Raw genomic sequence first — 17,558 nt, 5'->3', positions numbered from 1 at the left:
TAGAATCATAGAATGGTTTGGGTTGGAAGGGACCTTAAAGATCATCGAGTTCCAACCCCCCTGCCCTGGGCAGGGACACCTCCCACCAGACCAGGTTGCTCCAAGCCCCATCCAGCCTGGCCTTGAACCCCTCCAGGGATGGGGCAGCCACAGCTTCTCTGGGCAACCTGTTCCGGTGTCTCACCACTCTCACAGCAAAGAATTTCTTCCTGAGATCTGATCTAAATCTCCCCTCTTTCAGTTTAAAACCCTTCCCCCTCGTCCTATGGCTCCCCTCCCTGATCCAGAGTCCCTCCCCGTCTCTCCTGGAGCCCCTTTAGGGACTGGAAGGGGCTCTGAGGTCTTCCTGGAACCTTCTCTTCTCCAGGCTGAACAACCCCAACTCTCTCAGCCTCATAGGAGAGGCTCAGTCCTCTGAGAATCTTTGTGACCCTGCTTCCCCTGCTGCTGCAACAATGTGCAGCCAAGTCCAACTTCTAACAGAGCTACAAACCACAAAATTTTGAGTTTCATACTGCTCTACGGGAGGGATGGGAACTTGCCCAGGGAAAGGGGACAGAACGTGGTGCGGAATTGGGGCCCACGTCATGCAGATAATCCTTCTTTTCTCCTAGTTGCATCAAAGCCACTTGTCTTCATAAGCATCTTTGACTTCTTCATAGTGCTTCCCATATGAAATAGCTGGTAATTGCTAGGCCAGTTAGTTCTTTGCTCTTTTATGCTTCTAGATATTGCAACTGAGAAGGAGTGATGGAATGGAGAGTGAGTTGTGAGAACAGGGCTGAAGTATGGGGTGCAGCTGCCCGGGGGCATCAGCCAAGGAAAAGACAAAAAGTTTTAGAAGAAGGAGAGAGAAAGACACAGACACATCACATGGGAATAATTTGTCATCTGCAGTGGCTGGAAGAGAAGAGAGGAGTCTTTCTAGGATGCAGGGGGGAAATATCAGAGAAGCACCATGTGGTGACTTCTGTTTGAGAGCTTGCTGAAGAAAATCTTATCCGATTTTCTTCAGGGCATGAAATCCCTGTGTTCTGTATGTGAGGAGGAAACTCTGATTGATGGGGCCATGATTCCATCTGAAGCTTTGGGGAGCTACACACGCATAGGAGCTTTGCTGTAATGAGTCTTGATGGGATTGCTTCTCCATAACTCGCTTGGTTCTTGGGACAAATCAGAAACATTCTTGCCAGACAAGACATTCGACAGCCAGTATGTTAAAAGAGGGAAAAATGACATGACCCTATCCAAGGTGTGAAGCTATTAACCCTGCTATAAATTGCTTGATAAATACTATTATAATGAAGCAGCAAAAGAAGAAGAAATAGCTGGATGTGCAACACAGACAAGTGAGCACTGCAACCCCAAATCCTCTACTTAGCATTAAAGTCAGCAGTTGTTATTAATTGTATTAACTCTTTTTGTAGAATTAATGAGAAAAGGAAACTTGGAGATTCTGTATTAGACTGCTACAGGCTCATCTAATAAAAGGCATGTCCAGTTTACAGGCTTCTGGTTAGCAAAGGGAGGAGTTACATGTTATTTATATTACAACATCTATAATCCACATGTACATCACCAGCTGAGTACATGTGCTTGCTGAATCTCTTCATGTTACTGATGTAGATTTTTTATTGGTCATTTTCCATCTCAATTCATAAGCAGGAATTCTTTAATTAAGTCTCAATTTGCTTCTGTTTTTAAACAAACCTGGCATTAATCTTCAGTAAAAATGCCATGTGCCAAACTTCACGTCTTGCACTTGTGCCTCTTGCGCTGCAGCCTTGTCTGGTTTGGAGTTTTGTGTTCTGTGTATAGAGCAGGTGACAATCAGCCAATCAGGCTTTTTCAAGTCCAAAAAACCCCCAAAAAAGCAAAAAACCTTTGACTTTTGGTTACAGGTAGATCTTAGACAAATCCAGGTTAAAATTTCAGGTCCTTTGCTGGTGGATTTACTTATGAAAAAGAGAGTTACAATTCAAATAATTTGTAGCTGGAAGAACTGCCCACTATCTGTTATGAAGTAGTGCTCTGTTACCTTCTGCTAAAATGGTTATGAACGCATTCCATCTACCTTTAGTTCTAGACAAGATGTAACATGTGTCTCAGACAGAATTGGTTTGAAGATCTCCACGATATTCCCTTTGGAGGTGTAGCCGGCTTAGCAGATATTGCAGTTTTCTGTTCCCCGGACCATTAGTAGCTGTTAAGATCATCTTTTTGCTGCGGTGGAAAGCCTCGAGTGCTGCAGAATCCTGACAACAGCAAAAAGGACAAAGCCTGAAAATTGCTGACGGAAAGCTGATATTGCCTGGGAGGGCTCTCGCCAGGGGTGTGTTTGGCACAGGCACAATTCCCGTAAGCCAAACTGTCATAAAATGAAGGAGAGAGCCACGCAACAGCTTAGTATCAGATCTTAAAGCTTGATTCCTCTAAATGCCTTTGAAAAAGCAGAGTGCGTGTCCTGATGAGATGTACAAGCATCGCTTTGCCCTGGAAGCTCATCTGGGAGTGCCCTGTGGTGGCTGCGTTTCTCTGACAGAGCATCACTTCTGATCTCACGTCTCCTGCGGAAAGAGAGGGGCAGAAGGATGAGGAGTTTGTACTCAGGGCGTAAGAAACCTGTCAGGCTTCCTGTCATGTCGGAGGGAACGAGCTCTTCTCTCTGCTGCCTTCACCAGAAACACTGAAATCTGCTCCTGCTCTTCCAGTTTCTCCCAAAGAGAGTTTTTCCATCCCCAGCTCCACTTTGCGTGGAGGAATTTGTCTCTATGCTTTATCTTTGTAGGCTTTTCTTTACTTTTCCATCCTCCTAAATGAGAGCGTGCCTTGGCGAGCAATTTGCTCGTGTTCTTCTCCTCATTTTTACTGTTCTGATCTTCATGGTTTGGCAGAGGATGGAAGAAAATGGCAGCGTGATAGGACTCACTGATGGAAGAACTGCTGGAATATTTACATGCTCAGTTCTGACAAGGTACTAGAGACAGACACACAGATTCTCAGTTCTAGTGAGAGGCTTTTCCACTATCCGTGCCCTCGAGAGGATAAGAAAGAAAAGGTAAATTCAGGTCCAAAAGAGGCTAAGAACTCCAAGCTATAAGGTGGAAGGAAGAAGAATAAAATAGTGAAGTTAATTTATCATCAGCAAACCCTTACCTTGGGCTAGATCCTTAGTTTGTAGAACTGATGTAGCCATGGATTTGGTCCATGGAATTTGGTTCACCTGACAGGGGTCTTTTAGAAGGCTTTGCAAGTGATCCCAGTCTGCCTTCATCGTGGATGTGGGTTTCTCTGACACAGATTTCGGAGAGCAGGGCATGCCTGGTAGACTCAGATGGCTGGCATTTTCACCCAGAGAGAACATTTTCAGCGCAAGTGAAAGGATTTGCATTATTTCTTTCCTCTTGTTCTTATTCAGTCATTGAAAGTGAGAGATATAACAGCTCGAGAGAGATAACAGCTTTGAACTTTGTGAAAATCATTTAATTCCCCTAGGACTTCTACATTTAAATTCTGTTCTTCTGAGAAAGACTGGTTTTGAGTCTGTGAAGGGTTATTATTAAGAATCTTCCTCTTGAAATGACATTTTATTTTATAATGCCATTGGTGATGGCAGTGTAATTAAGATGGCAACTATTTTTACCTCTTATTTTTACTTTCACGATCTCAAAATTTTGAGAAATCTAATGTCCCCTTCACCTTTAGACAAATTAGCAGAGAATAAAAATGCTTTGCAATAATATTAAAGAAGTTTGCAAGTGATGGTCTTACTGGCTTCTTTAAAAAGGAGGCCAACATCTTGAAGATGCCAAAAGTTGTTCAAATTCCGTATTTATGTGGAATGCGTCTTTATTAACAAAGACCTTATTTAAAGACCTTCTCACATGTCAGTGAGAGGCAAGAGCCAAGGGAAGCTACCAAGTGCAAGGCATTCACTGACAGCCCCACCTCAGGCCCTGGGAGGTGAGAACACACCGGTGACATGTTGCTGAGCTGCCATGTCTTTTGTGTCTTAAATTTACCCTAATATTAGTTCCAGTATCTTAATTTCTTCCATCATGTTTAATCAGTTTGCACTCCACATGGCTGTGAATGGGGCTGCCAATGGAGGAAAGTGCTATTCAGCTTGAGTAAAGTCCCCAAAAAAGGCAGAATTTGCAGCCAGGCTCGCGTGTTACCTACCAAGAGGGAAAGCTTCTGGGGTCCTGCCTGACAAAAAAGGCAGAATTTGCAGCCAGGCTCATGCGTGTGCTCCCAAGAGGGAAGGTTTCTGGGGTCCTGCCTGAGGTTGGCACTTGGGCTTCACTGGAATTAATCATGAGAGTAGGAAGAGAAAGTTTTGGTCCAAATCTGGATTTCTTCAAATTTTCAGTACTCGAACTGGAGCGATGTCCATCCCTCCTCCCCATTCTAAAATAAATACAAAGCAATGTTTCTGCTTGTAAGCACAATAGTTCTCTTATAGCGCTTTGGCTGCTGGTAATATCATAAGGAGGCTTTTATTAATTCTTTGACAACACTCCAGAGGTTTGAAAAGTCTGACTCAGTTTGCCAGCAGAGAATCAGACAATGGAGATCTTAGTGCGGCATTTGTAGTCATCTCGTTAGGGAATGAAACCCATATTTATGTTTTAGACAATTCCTGTAGGTCCTATTTTAACGTTGCTCGATTTCTTCCCCGGCAGGTGTGATTATTGTACCAAGTGCTGGTGTTGGTATCGTCCTGGGAGGCTACATTATAAAAAAATTGAAACTCGGTGCAAGAGAGTCTGCAAAGTTGGCCATGATCTGCAGCGGGGTGTCTCTGCTCTGCTTTTCAACTCTCTTCATTGTTGGATGTGAAAGCATTAATCTAGGGGGAATAAATATACCGTACACGACCGGGTAAGTCTCTTGGAATCATCTGTAGCAAAACCAGATTGTTTTCGGTAAGTCTCTTGGAATCATCTGTAGCAAAAACAGCTTTTTTTTTTCCAGTAATCCTGATAAAGAAATGTAAAAAAAATGCTGGTGGCTGATGTATGGAAGAAACCACATGTTCAAATGAGAATTCTGTAAGTATTGAGTTATAAACACACAGTGTTACTACATGGCCCTTGGGTTTTACATTCAGATTATAACAAATCTGACATAACAACTCACCTTTTCGAGGGCTGGGATAACGCATTAGAATGGCATTCAGTGATTTTTACAGGAAAATAAGAACAGTATCCTCGGTAGGTTGCTCAGAGTTTAGTTGGTGTTTCAACATGTTTTCTGCTCATTAAAATTGTGAAAATACTAAAGGGATTATAAAGATTATTTCTGAAGAGGTTTGTTTATCACCACCATAATACCGTCTTAGGTCTACAGTCCCTGTTTGAGAGGAATTACTTCAGCACATGCTGTCAACATCAGTGGTGTGTGCTGCTTCTGAACCCCTTACTAGCTTTATGAATGCCCTTCAGGGCTTGCTGGATCATCATTAAGATAGGGGGGGATCAAAAACCTTAAAGGTATATTGAGAATGAAAAAAAACTCACAAAAAAGAAGGTGTGGGTGCAGGAAGGTGTTGGGAGTGAGAGATTTAGGCTGAGACATTAAGAAATGCATGGAAGGGCATCTTTTTTTTCAAAATGAGAGATATATGGAAGGAAGACAGTGTGGTAAAAGATGTGAGAAGGTGTTTCACTGGAAGGTAATTCCTCAGAAGCCTGATCGTGAGCTTTTATTTTCTTTCTTATTTTGAGGTTTGGAAGACAGTGTAGAAAAAGCAGGAAAAGAGATGATCAACTGGGGGCAAAAAATACCCCCTACAGTGGGGCAGTGAGCAAGCCAAGTGAAAAACAAAAGAGGAAAAAATGGAAAGCAAGGGAGGAGGAAAATAGGCTCTGTTTACACAGGGAATATTTTGCATTGCATGTTGCTGGGTGTTACTACATTGCTGTCAAACCCTAATCCCGGAGAAAGGAGAACCAGTGATTGAAGGTCATGAGCTGCTGGCAAGCTGGTTTGCTGCTTTGTGTTCTTAAATGCCCAGAGTTAAAGCTTGGTGCTGGGGGGCTGACTGTAGAGGAGAGCAGCACGGTGAGAGATCCTCATCTGAGCAGAGTGGGCTGAAGGAGGAGAGGATGGGGGTGGGAAGGGGGGTGGAACGCTGTGATTGTCCACCCTCTGTTGATGTTTGTGACAGCCTGGGGGCGTAGATGAAGAAATGCAAATTTTTAGCAATTAAAACATAAATCTCGTAGAGCAATTAACTGAAATGTGTGGCAGGTCAGAATGTCTCTGCCTGGCTAATGAGAAGGCTGTAGTTTCTGTTTGGGAAAAAGTGCTATTTAATTTAAATCTATTTCTAAATTGAAGACAAAGCAAACTATTGCCATGTAACACTATTGAGCAACCTGCTCGAGTGGAGGTGTCCCTGCCCAGGGCAGGGGAGTTGGAACTTCATGATCTCTAAGGTCCCTTCCAACCCAAACCATTCTGTGATTCTATGAACACATAACCTTCACACTGGAATTGTAAGAGTATCTAACTTTTTTTTTTTGCAGTGAGTAATACCATTTGCAGTAAATACATAGCACGGATTGAAATAGGCATCTGTTCGCAGCTGTTCTGAAAGTCTGGGGTAGCATTACTTTTTTACCACCTTCATCTAATTATTCTTATTGAGAGAAGAGGTGAGAGATGGTAATGGCAAAATTCTTGAAAGTGTTGAGGTTTATCAACTCTTTGAGAGCAGTATAAAAGTCAGTATGTTCAGACTGTGATGCTATCAGAAATTGAGAATTACCAGCATGGTAATTACACACGGTTCAGGAGTTTGCAGTCCCATGATTTTTTTTAATGCAAAGATCAAATCCCGATTTATTATCAGAATGATAATAAAGAAACAATGCTACACTTAAATTCATCTTGAATACCTGACATGATAAACATTACCTTAATCCTCATGGTCAGTCATTTGGCACCTTCAGACCCTTTACCTGGTAGGCAGCTCTTTAGCTCAGACATCAAAGGATGCTGTTGTACATGTAACATGTACATGCTTTCATATTGAGGTTTAATAAAACACATACTTCATTCTCTAGATCCAATGCAGCGTGGCCTTATGGACATCAAAGCCAGTCCAACAGGCTGGATGGGATAGGAGAAGCATAAATGGTTCAGAGTAATACCTTGCATGATGCTCTACCTTAGCGTGGCTATGCTGAGTCTGAGCTACCTGCTCTGGCAGCAGCCCAGAGATCTCAGCTGCTTTGGGCAGCATAGACATCCTCTGCAGAAGACTCTTCTCTGGAAAAATATGCTCAGTTCTATTGTTCTTTTCTCTTACATTTAAAAAGTAGTTTTTCTTTTTTTTCCTGTGATGAACTGAGCCATAAATGAGTACAAAGGAGAAGGATAAGCTGGGTTTGAGTTAACACAGAAGTATGTGCATACCAGCACTCAGCAAAGCAGGCAGTGATATTTCGTAATTCAGCATGTTTCATAACTCAGTATTTTTCTAACTGTACCAGCTGTGAGGAAGTGGATGGGACCTGGAGGCATGCACAGATTAGAATACATTTGCAAGGATTTTCTGCTGGTTTATGTTGGGCACAAGCACTTTTGCTGTTGTTGCATGTCATCAGCAGTTCTGTTATCAAGGAGGTCAAGGACACCTCTGTATTACACATCTCAGCATTTGGAACCTGTTGTTTCGTGCCCCAGCCTTGTCTCTGAAGGCATGTTTGATATTTGAGCTCAGTGTAAGGGGCCTTATGTCAGCCCACAATATGGCATCCCTTCTCTTGCACCATAGAATCAAAAAATGCTTTGGGTTAGAAGAGACCTTAAAAATCATCCAGTTCCAACCCCCTGCCCTGGGAAGAGACACCTCCCACCAGGTTGCTCAAAGCCCCATCCAGCCTGACCTTGAACCCATGGGGCAGCCACAGCTTCTCTGGGCAACCTGGGCCAGTGCCTCACCACCCTCACAGCAAAGAATTTCTTCCTAAAACCTAGTCTAAATCTCTCCTCTTTCAGTTTAAAACTGTTCCCCCTCATCCCATGGCTCCCCTCCCTGATCCAGAGTCCCTCCCCATCTCTCCTGGAGCCACTTTAAGGACTGGAAGGGGCTCTCAGGTCTTCCCGGAGCCTTCTCTTCTCCAGGCTGAATGGGAAGTCATGTATCAGTGAATTGTCTCCTTGTCCAGACAGCTTTTGAAGATCTCCAAGGATGGAGACTCCACAGCCTCTCTGGGCAACCTGTGCCAGTGCTTGGTCACCCTCACAGTTTCCTGATGTTCAGAGGGAACCTCCGGTGTTTCAGTTTGTGCCCATTGCCTCTGGTCCTGTCACTGGGCACCACTGGCTCTGTCCTCTTTGCATCCTCCCTTTGGGTGCTTATAGGCATTGATGAGATCCCCCTGAGCTTTCTCTTCTCCAGGCTGGACAGTCCCAGGTCTCTCAGCCTTTCCCCACAGAAGAAATACTCCAGTCCCTTCAGCACCTTAGTTGCCCTTTGTTGGACTCTCTCCAGTATGTCCATGCCTCTCTTGTGCTGCAGAGCCCGTAACTGGACCCAGTACTCTAGGTGTGGCCTCACCAGTGCTGAAAAAAGGGGAAATAGCAGAGATCAGCTGCTTTGGTTGTTTGTCGATCTGTCTTTTCCATGTTTTTTGGTGTAAGGCAACTAAAACAGGCTCGGTGGGGAGCTTACTCATAGTGACAGATTCCTGGATTAGTTCCGTTCCATCTCTTACGTTTCTGGTATGTAATGAATCAAAACAGACCCTTTTTGGTTGCTTTCTCTTGTTTTGGGGCAATTAAAGTTTAGTTAAAACACACAGTTGACTTACTGAGGCACTTCACATAAAAAAATTATTTGAATCTTCCTCTTGTACCACCAGTTTGGGTTTCTGTTATTCTTCTATCTTTTTCAGTCCAATCAGCCAGCTGGATCCCTTAACTTGAGAGCAGTGACTAATTGGGTCAGAACAATAACAACAAAGAAGGAATCCAGCTCACACAGTCAGAGGGTCCCTTGTTTGACAGCTACACAAAAATTGCATCATTGCTGCCATTCCAGCTGCTTGCCAACAAGGAGACTGCAAATCTCTGCCATCCAGAATGCCCTTCAATACCAATGCAAAAAATATTGCTATCAAGATAATCTTTTTTATCATGTAGCCCAATATTAAGATTATGGAAATTATGTGGTGAGGTGTTATTTCCTTTCCTTTGTATTTCCTTGGTCCCGTAGGTTACTACAGCAATCTAAATAAATATTAACAAAACCATGTGCCAACCAATTCTTTGTTTAGATGTTACCAAAATATAGTCAAGCACTGCTTTTTTTTTTTTTTTTTTTTTTTTTTCCCCCTTCCTTGTACTGTTTGCTGTGGCATTCTGCATCAAAAAGAAATTACTTTATATTGTAGAGGTAAAACTAAAAAATGTAAATGAAATATTTGTAATACTTCAGAATACTGAATTGATCATCAGAAGTGCCCTGAGGTAATTTTTTTTTTCCTGTGATGAACTGAGCCATAAATGAGTACAAAGGAGAAGGATAAGCTGGGTTTGAGTTAACACAGAAGTATGTGCATACCAGCACTCAGCAAAGCAGGCAGTGATATTTCGTAATTCAGCATGTTTCATAACTCAGTATTTTTCTAACTGTACCAGCTGTGAGGAAGTGGATGGGACCTGGAGGCATGCACAGATTAGAATACATTTGCAAGGATTTTCTGCTGGTTTATGTTGGGCACAAGCACTTTTGCTGTTGTTGCATGTCATCAGCAGTTCTGTTATCAAGGAGGTCAAGGACACCTCTGTATTACACATCTCAGCATTTGGAACCTGTTGTTTCGTGCCCCAGCCTTGTCTCTGAAGGCATGTTTGATATTTGAGCTCAGTGTAAGGGGCCTTATGTCAGCCCACAATATGGCATCCCTTCTCTTGCACCATAGAATCAAAAAATGCTTTGGGTTAGAAGAGACCTTAAAAATCATCCAGTTCCAACCCCCTGCCCTGGGAAGAGACACCTCCCACCAGGTTGCTCAAAGCCCCATCCAGCCTGACCTTGAACCCATGGGGCAGCCACAGCTTCTCTGGGCAACCTGGGCCAGTGCCTCACCACCCTCACAGCAAAGAATTTCTTCCTAAAACCTAGTCTAAATCTCTCCTCTTTCAGTTTAAAACTGTTCCCCCTCATCCCATGGCTCCCCTCCCTGATCCAGAGTCCCTCCCCATCTCTCCTGGAGCCACTTTAAGGACTGGAAGGGGCTCTCAGGTCTTCCCGGAGCCTTCTCTTCTCCAGGCTGAATGGGAAGTCATGTATCAGTGAATTGTCTCCTTGTCCAGACAGCTTTTGAAGATCTCCAAGGATGGAGACTCCACAGCCTCTCTGGGCAACCTGTGCCAGTGCTTGGTCACCCTCACAGTTTCCTGATGTTCAGAGGGAACCTCCGGTGTTTCAGTTTGTGCCCATTGCCTCTGGTCCTGTCACTGGGCACCACTGGCTCTGTCCTCTTTGCATCCTCCCTTTGGGTGCTTATAGGCATTGATGAGATCCCCCTGAGCTTTCTCTTCTCCAGGCTGGACAGTCCCAGGTCTCTCAGCCTTTCCCCACAGAAGAAATACTCCAGTCCCTTCAGCACCTTAGTTGCCTCTGGTCCTGTCACTGGGCACCACTGGCTCTGTCCTCTTTGCATCCTCCCTTTGGGTGCTTATAGGCATTGATGAGATCCCCCTGAGCTTTCTCTTCTCCAGGCTGGACAGTCCCAGGTCTCTCAGCCTTTCCCCACAGAAGAAATACTCCAGTCCCTTCAGCACCTTAGTTGCCCTTTGTTGGACTCTCTCCAGTATGTCCATGCCTCTCTTGTGCTGGAGAGCCCATAACTAGACCCAGTACTCCAGGTGTGGCCTCACCAGTGCTGAAAAACGGAGAAATAGCAGAGATCAGCTGCTTTGGTTTGTAAATCTGTCTTTTCCATGTTTTTTGGTGCAAGACAACTAAAACAGGCTCCGTGGGGAGCTTACTCATAGTGACAGGTTCTTGGATTAGTTCCGTTCCATCTCTTACGTTTCTGGTATGTAATGAATCAAAACAGACCCTTTTTGGTTGCTTTCTCTTGTTTCGGGGCAATTAAGGTTTAGTTAAAACTCACAGTTGACTTGCTGAGGCACTTCACATAAAAAAATTATTTGATTCTTCCTCTTGTACCACCAGTTTGGGTTTCTGTTATTCTTCTATCTTTTTCAGTCCAATCAGCCAGCTGGATCCCTTAACTTGAAAGCAGTGACTAATTGGGTCAGAACAATAACAACAAAGAAGGAATCCAGCTCACTCAGTCAGAGGGTCCCTTGTTTGACAGCTACACAAAAATTGCATCATTGCTGCCATTCCAGCTGCTTGCCAACAAGGAGACTGCAAATCTCTGCCATCCAGAATGCCCTTCAATACCAATGCAAAAAATATTGCTATCAAGATAATCTTTTTTATCATGTAGCCCAATATTAAGATTATGGAAATTATGTGGTGAGGTGTTATTTCCTTTCCTTTGTATTTCCTTGGTCCCGTAGGTTACTACAGCAATCTAAATAAATATTAACAAAACCATGTGCCAACCAATTCTTTGTTTAGATGTTACCAAAATATAGTCAAGCACTGTTTTTGTTTTTGTTTTTTTTTTTTTTTTTAACTTCATTATGGAAGGAACAGTTCAGGGAAGGCTGTCGCTTGGGGCTGCTTTCTCTGAGGGTGCTCGTACCCCACAGGTGTCCTTCAGGATTCAGGGATCAGTGCTCTGTTTTCCTCTGTGGAGAGTAGGTGGCTTCCCAGTGTCAGAAGGTGGGATTAGTAGAGTACTTTGCTTCAGCTTATTGCCGGAAAAATATGTGCCTTCAAGAAAAAATGATCCCCTCCTGGAGAAGTGTTCAAAGAAATCTGTTATAATATCACAGAATCACAGAGTGGTTTGGGTTGGAAGGGACCTTCAAGATCATCCAGTTCCAACCCCCTGCCCTGGGCAGGGACACCTCCCACCAGACCAGGTTGCTCCAAGCCCCATCCAGCCTGGCCTTGAACCCCTCCAGGGATGGGGCAGCCACAGCTTCTCTGGGCAACCTCTTCCAGGCTCTCACCACCCTCACAGCAAAGAATCTCTTCCGAAGATCTAATCTAACTCTCCCCTCTTTCAGTTTAAAACCATTCCCCCTCATCCTATGGCTCCCCTCCCTGATCCAGAGTCCCTCCCCATCTCTCCTGGAGCCCCTTTAGGGACTGGAAGGGACTCTAAGGTCTCCCTGGAGCCTTCTCTTCTCCAGGCTGAACCCCCCCAACTCTCTCAGCCTCTCCTCACAGCAGAGGGGCTCCAGCCCTCGGAGCATCTTCATGGCCTTCTCTGGGTACGGTAGATCACATCTGATGAAAACAGTGTTCCAGAGGTATGTGTCAGCAGAGATTTCCTGTCCCCAGCATCTGAATTCATTCATCCTGCAGTAGTTTCCCATCATTAAAAGAGGAGTGAACAATGAGTGAAGGTAATAAAGATGAAAGCAGGAACTTTTTACAACTGTCTGATAATGAGGTTTTGGAAACAGAGTTAATAGATGATTTTGTATATCATGTGTTCCTGAAAGGATGAAAAAAAAAGGTATCTCTTTGCGTGCAAGGCATTTACTGTAAACAACAAAAAAAAACAATCCCCCAAATAAACCTTACAGTGATCTGCTGAGGTACAAAAGGTGATGAAAGCTGGAGAGACACAGCCTGCAGCAGCTTGTTATTAAGTTGAGCATATTTGTTTTGCCTGTCTGTAAACTTAAGGCTTCTTCTGGGGCAAAACAAAAAAAAAAAATCCCCTGAGATTAAATTGTCACAGTGGTCTCGGTTCAGTTTCCAGTTTCGTGCTTCTCGTTTCTTGCGTGCCTGATTTCATTCACCTTTATTTTTTAAGCTGATTTCCCAAGCCCCGTGTCACGGCAATGCTCAGCAGCACAGCTGAAGCCAGTTAGCTCCGTTAGCAGGGTGAGCCAGGGAGCAGAACAACATGACCCATCTGCTGCTGGGAAGGGTTTTACATAATGGGGGGGACAAGAGGGCAGAAGAATGTGTTTCTCAGGGTGGGAGAAGTTGGAGTAGGCAACCTGAGCTGTGCCTTTCCCAACAGTCGCTGGACCTGTCCTTGTGTAGGGTGGCAGAGCCCTGCTGGCAGCTGGGACATGAGGACAAGGGTGTCCCAGCCAGGGAGACCCCAAATATTCAGGCATCTGAGACATTTTGCTGCCATACAGCAAGACCTGGACAGGCTGGAGAGCTGGGCAGCGAGGAACCTGATGGACTTCAATAAAGGCAAGTGTAGGGTGCTGCACCTGGGGAGGAATAACCCCCTGCACCAGGACAGGTTGGGGGTGACCTGCTGGAGAGCAGCTCTGAGGAGAAAGACCTAGGAGTCTTGGTGGACAACAGGATGGCCATGAGCCAGCAATGGGCCCTTGTGGCCAAGAAGGCCAATGGCATCCTGGGGGGCATCAAGAAGAGTGTGACCAGCAGGTGGAGGGAGGTCATCCTCCCCCTCTACTCTGCCTGGGGGAAGCCCCATCTGGAGCACTGGGTCCAGTTCTGGGCTCCACAGTTCAAGAAGGACAGGGAACTGCTGGAGAGGGGACAGCAGAGGCTACAGGTTGATGAGAGGCCTGGAGCATCTCTCTGATGAGGAAAGACTGAGGGACTTGGGGCTTTTTAGTCTGGAGAAGAGAAGGCTGAGGGGGGATCTGATCACCGCCTATAAATACTGAAAGGGTGGGTGTCAGGATGGGGCCAGGCTTTTTTCAGTGGTGCCCAGGGACAGGACAAGAGGGAGCGGGCACAAACTTGAACATAGGAAGTTCCATCTAAACATGAGGAGGAACTTCTTTCCTGTGAGGGTGGCAGAGCCCTGGCAGAGGCTGCCCAGAGAGGTGGTGGAGTCTCCTTCTCTGGAGACATTCAAACCCACCTGGACACGTTCCTGTGGGACCTGCTTTGGGTGACCCTGCTCTGGCAGGGAGTTGGACTAGATGATCTCCAGAGGTCCCTTCCAACCCCATGTGATTCTCTGATCCAGCTCAACAGGCTGCCAAGGAGCTTATGAAACTCCAAAACACGGTGCCTCTCATGTTGGTGTGAACAACTTCTGTCACTGTGCCACTGAAATCGGTACCTTCCCGAGGAATGTTGTGAAAATTTAGTGTTTTCCACCAGAGAAAAGGTTCTGTTGAGAGATTACTGGAAAAGTCTGCCTGCTGCTCTATGACTTGTTGCTGCATATTGCTCTCTGGAATCCAGCGTGATATAATAAGACAAGTCCCAGCTGATAGTTGAGAAGGCGACAGAACCAATATCAGTCCTGGATATTTAATTTCCTGCTCAAGCTGCAACTTGTTTCTAAAACCGTGCCTTGTTTGTTTATAGCGCAAGAAAACACTCAGAAAGGCTTTGGTTAATGTCCAACAAGGCCATAAGGTGTAAAGTAGCACTGAGAGCTAAATTTGTGAACCTGATTTGTGTGATCAGTAGACGGTCAATAAATATTTAAGAGCAACTTAGTAACGTTTGATCGGCTGCAAAAGCTCCCCACTGGAAATACAAGCACCTGCAGCAAAAGCAAATAACAGTGTATAAATATATTAAAAGTGACTCAAGTGGAAGCCACTAAGCAGCAGTCGTACTGCTTAGTGTCACTAATGACAGGAGGTGAGGTGACAGACGACACGGGTGACAGTTGCTGTGTGTAGAGTGGCTCCTGACGCCGAGCCTCTGATCTGTTTGGGTGTAGAAGATGGGAGTAGAAGAACGTCCCTTGTGTTCAGCCTGGAGAAGAGAAGGCTCCAGGGAGACCTTAGAGCCCCTTCCAGTCCCTCAAGGGGCTCCAGGAGAGATGGGGAGGGACTCTGGATCAGGGAGGGGAGCCATAGGATGAGGGGGAACAGTATTAAACTGAAAGAGGGGAGATTGAGATGAGATCTCAGGAAGAAATTCTTTGCTGTGGGAGTGGTGAGACACTGGAAGTGGTTGCCCAGAGAAGCTGTGGTTGCCCCATCCCTGGAGGTGTTCAAGGCCAGGCTGGATGGGGCTTGGAGCAACCTGGTCTGGTGGGAGGTGTCCCTGCCCAGGGCAGGGGGTTGGAACTGGATGATCTTTAAGGTCTCTTCCAACCCAAACTGCTCTATAATTCTGTGGGGTAGCTGGGATGCAGTAAACCTGATGGTTGCTATTTGCCTTTGTAGCAGTCCTGCCCACACATTACAGATGTGGAGGCAAGAAAAGAGCAGCCCTCCTGAGGCTCTGCAGCCCTGGCAGTCTCCGAGCACGGGTACAGCATCTCAAACCCAATCCAGATTCCTCTTCAGCTCCTGCCTGGCTGAGGAGGTGCTAAAATGCCCGGGATATCTGCTGATCTACTCAGAGCAGAGATACTTGAGCTAGTTTTAAACAGCAGCAGCCTCTCTGTGGCACCGTTGAACAATTTTGAGAGCAGGGCAAACAAGGCAGCACAGTTAATTATATTAATGAATCAATATTACGCTGCAGTGCCCGGCGTGGAGAGGTTGTGCATACCAACGTAATTCCCAAGGCAAGATTTTTGCTTACAATGCTCCAACAGAGCTCAGTCCTTACCCCTGTCTGGTTTTGCAGATTCTGCAGGGGTCAAACTGGCATTTTTTCTCAGAATTTCAGGTCTTCTGGATGGGACTGCCCATGGACCACAGGCACAGATAGGATGGTGCCTGTAGCTCTGCTTTACCACTTGGGTGGGAGGAGGCAAAGGGCACAGTCTTCTGCTGGAGCTGGGGATTTTCATACATACATTCTGGTCTCTGGAAAAGGCCTTTAAATTTGAATTTTTGGAGATCTTAGAAGTGGCAGATGTCTTGATTCCTTACGGAACCTGCCTTCCTGACTTTGGCACCTGGAAGGACTGAAAACTTTCCAGTTTACGTATTTGCAAATTACAACCCACAGAGTATGTGGCTTAAAACTGGCTGTCTACCTTCAGAAAAAAATCTGTATTGCAACACTGACTATTGCAGTGGGTATTTTGAGACACAAAATAACATTTACAAGCCTAGAGTGGAGCTATGACAGAAAGTAAGACTTACATTTAAGAGTAAACCCCAGAAAAAGAAAGCTATTTAAGCATGACAGGAAAATATAGATTACAGTTCCTGAAAACTTAATAAAAATTAGGGGTTTTCCTAAGTAACAGGAGAAGCTTCAGGTGAAAACACTGATATCAGCTGCTTTTCAGTTTTCAGTGGCTTGGTATCTAACATCTTATGCAGTGAAGAGGGAGCTGGGGTGCAGAATTCAGGAGCAGTGATTTCTTTAGCCAGAAATTTAGGAAATAGGAGCTAGGATCCCCTAGCCTCAGCCAACGCTATCACTTGGAAGTAGATTGGTATGAATAAGATCATTCAGGTAACTTTTCCATTGGCTTCATGCATTCCTGTCGCTGGCAGCATTTTAAACCCAGATGAAATTCCAAATGAGATGCAGAGCGTTGAACCAGAAATAAACCCCACTGCAGACTCTTGCTTTTCCACTTACTAAATTAATTTAGTAACCTGAAACAAGACAGAGAGTATGGCTAGTGTAGCAATAATAGGTATAAATATAATATGGGTCATTTAAAAGTTCCTGCTTGCTATAATTTGGCTTCATAATGACAGCAGAAAATAACTTACATTTCAAGGTGTGTCTACATCTATATCTAAGTGGAACAGTTTATTTTCTTTTTGGTACCTGAGCTAGTGTGTTCACTAATAGCATGGATAAAAGGTAATACTTTATGCCTCTACCTTCACTTGCCTTCCAGCATAATTCCTTCAAGTGATACTAGATGTGATTATATTAGATGACTTAATATTAGATGTGGTTTATTTCATTGCAACTACCAGATTTCACCAGAGCCCCATCCCTGGAGGTGTTCAAGGCCAGAGTGGCTGGGGCTTTGAGCAACCTGGTCTAGTGGGAGGTGTCTAACGAATAGTTCACATAATGGTTACACCTCATCACTCAGCCCTTCACTCGTAATCCACAAATTGCTGCAGTTTAGGATAGACGTTTGAATTAGTGATTTGTTAATTCTTAAAGGAAGAATACAATTATTATCTGGGCAAGTAAGATACTGGTTTTATACTTTAAAATTATTTTTGCATTGTGTTTTGTGGTTTTAGTTGATGGCAGGGATACCTTGGGTGTTGTTCTGTGTTGTTTAAACCAGGTACATAACACAGAGTTAATGCAGTCTTTCTCTGATCATCAACTGTTGGTTCTGGAGTTAATGAGTAGGGTGTTTTCTCACTCTGAACAGCAGGATGACTGTGCTTGCTTCTACCAGCATGTTCTTTTTCCTCTCTGTAGTCCCACTCTCGCCATGGCCCACAGGAATCTGACTGGGAGCTGTAACGTTAACTGCGGGTGCAAGATCCATGAGTACGAGCCTGTCTGTGGATCAGATGGAATAACATACTTTAATCCTTGCCTCGCTGGGTGCATCAATGGTGGAAACCACAGCACAGGGGTAAGTGCTTCACCTACCCAC

At 44.8% G+C, this 17,558-nt stretch overlaps 1 protein-coding gene across 1 annotated transcript in view; it reads left to right on the top strand.

The window, feature by feature from the left end:
- The window catches only part of SLCO5A1 (solute carrier organic anion transporter family member 5A1), a 271,273-nt gene that overhangs the window by 245,690 nt on the left and 8,025 nt on the right, over positions 1–17,558 (top strand). Inside the window, exons 7-8 of the mRNA XM_014939600.1 lie at positions 4,686–4,884; positions 17,378–17,537. Of these exons, the coding sequence (XP_014795086.1) occupies positions 4,686–4,884; positions 17,378–17,537 (359 nt within the window). The remainder of the gene's footprint in view (positions 1–4,685; positions 4,885–17,377; positions 17,538–17,558) is intronic.

This window comes from Calidris pugnax, unplaced genomic scaffold (assembly GCF_001431845.1).
Source record: "Calidris pugnax isolate Ruff unplaced genomic scaffold, ASM143184v1 scaffold5, whole genome shotgun sequence".
NCBI lineage: Eukaryota > Metazoa > Chordata > Aves > Charadriiformes > Scolopacidae > Calidris > Calidris pugnax.
The sequence above is the reverse complement of the archived record's forward strand: the minus strand, read 5'-3'. Positions and strand labels throughout refer to the sequence as shown.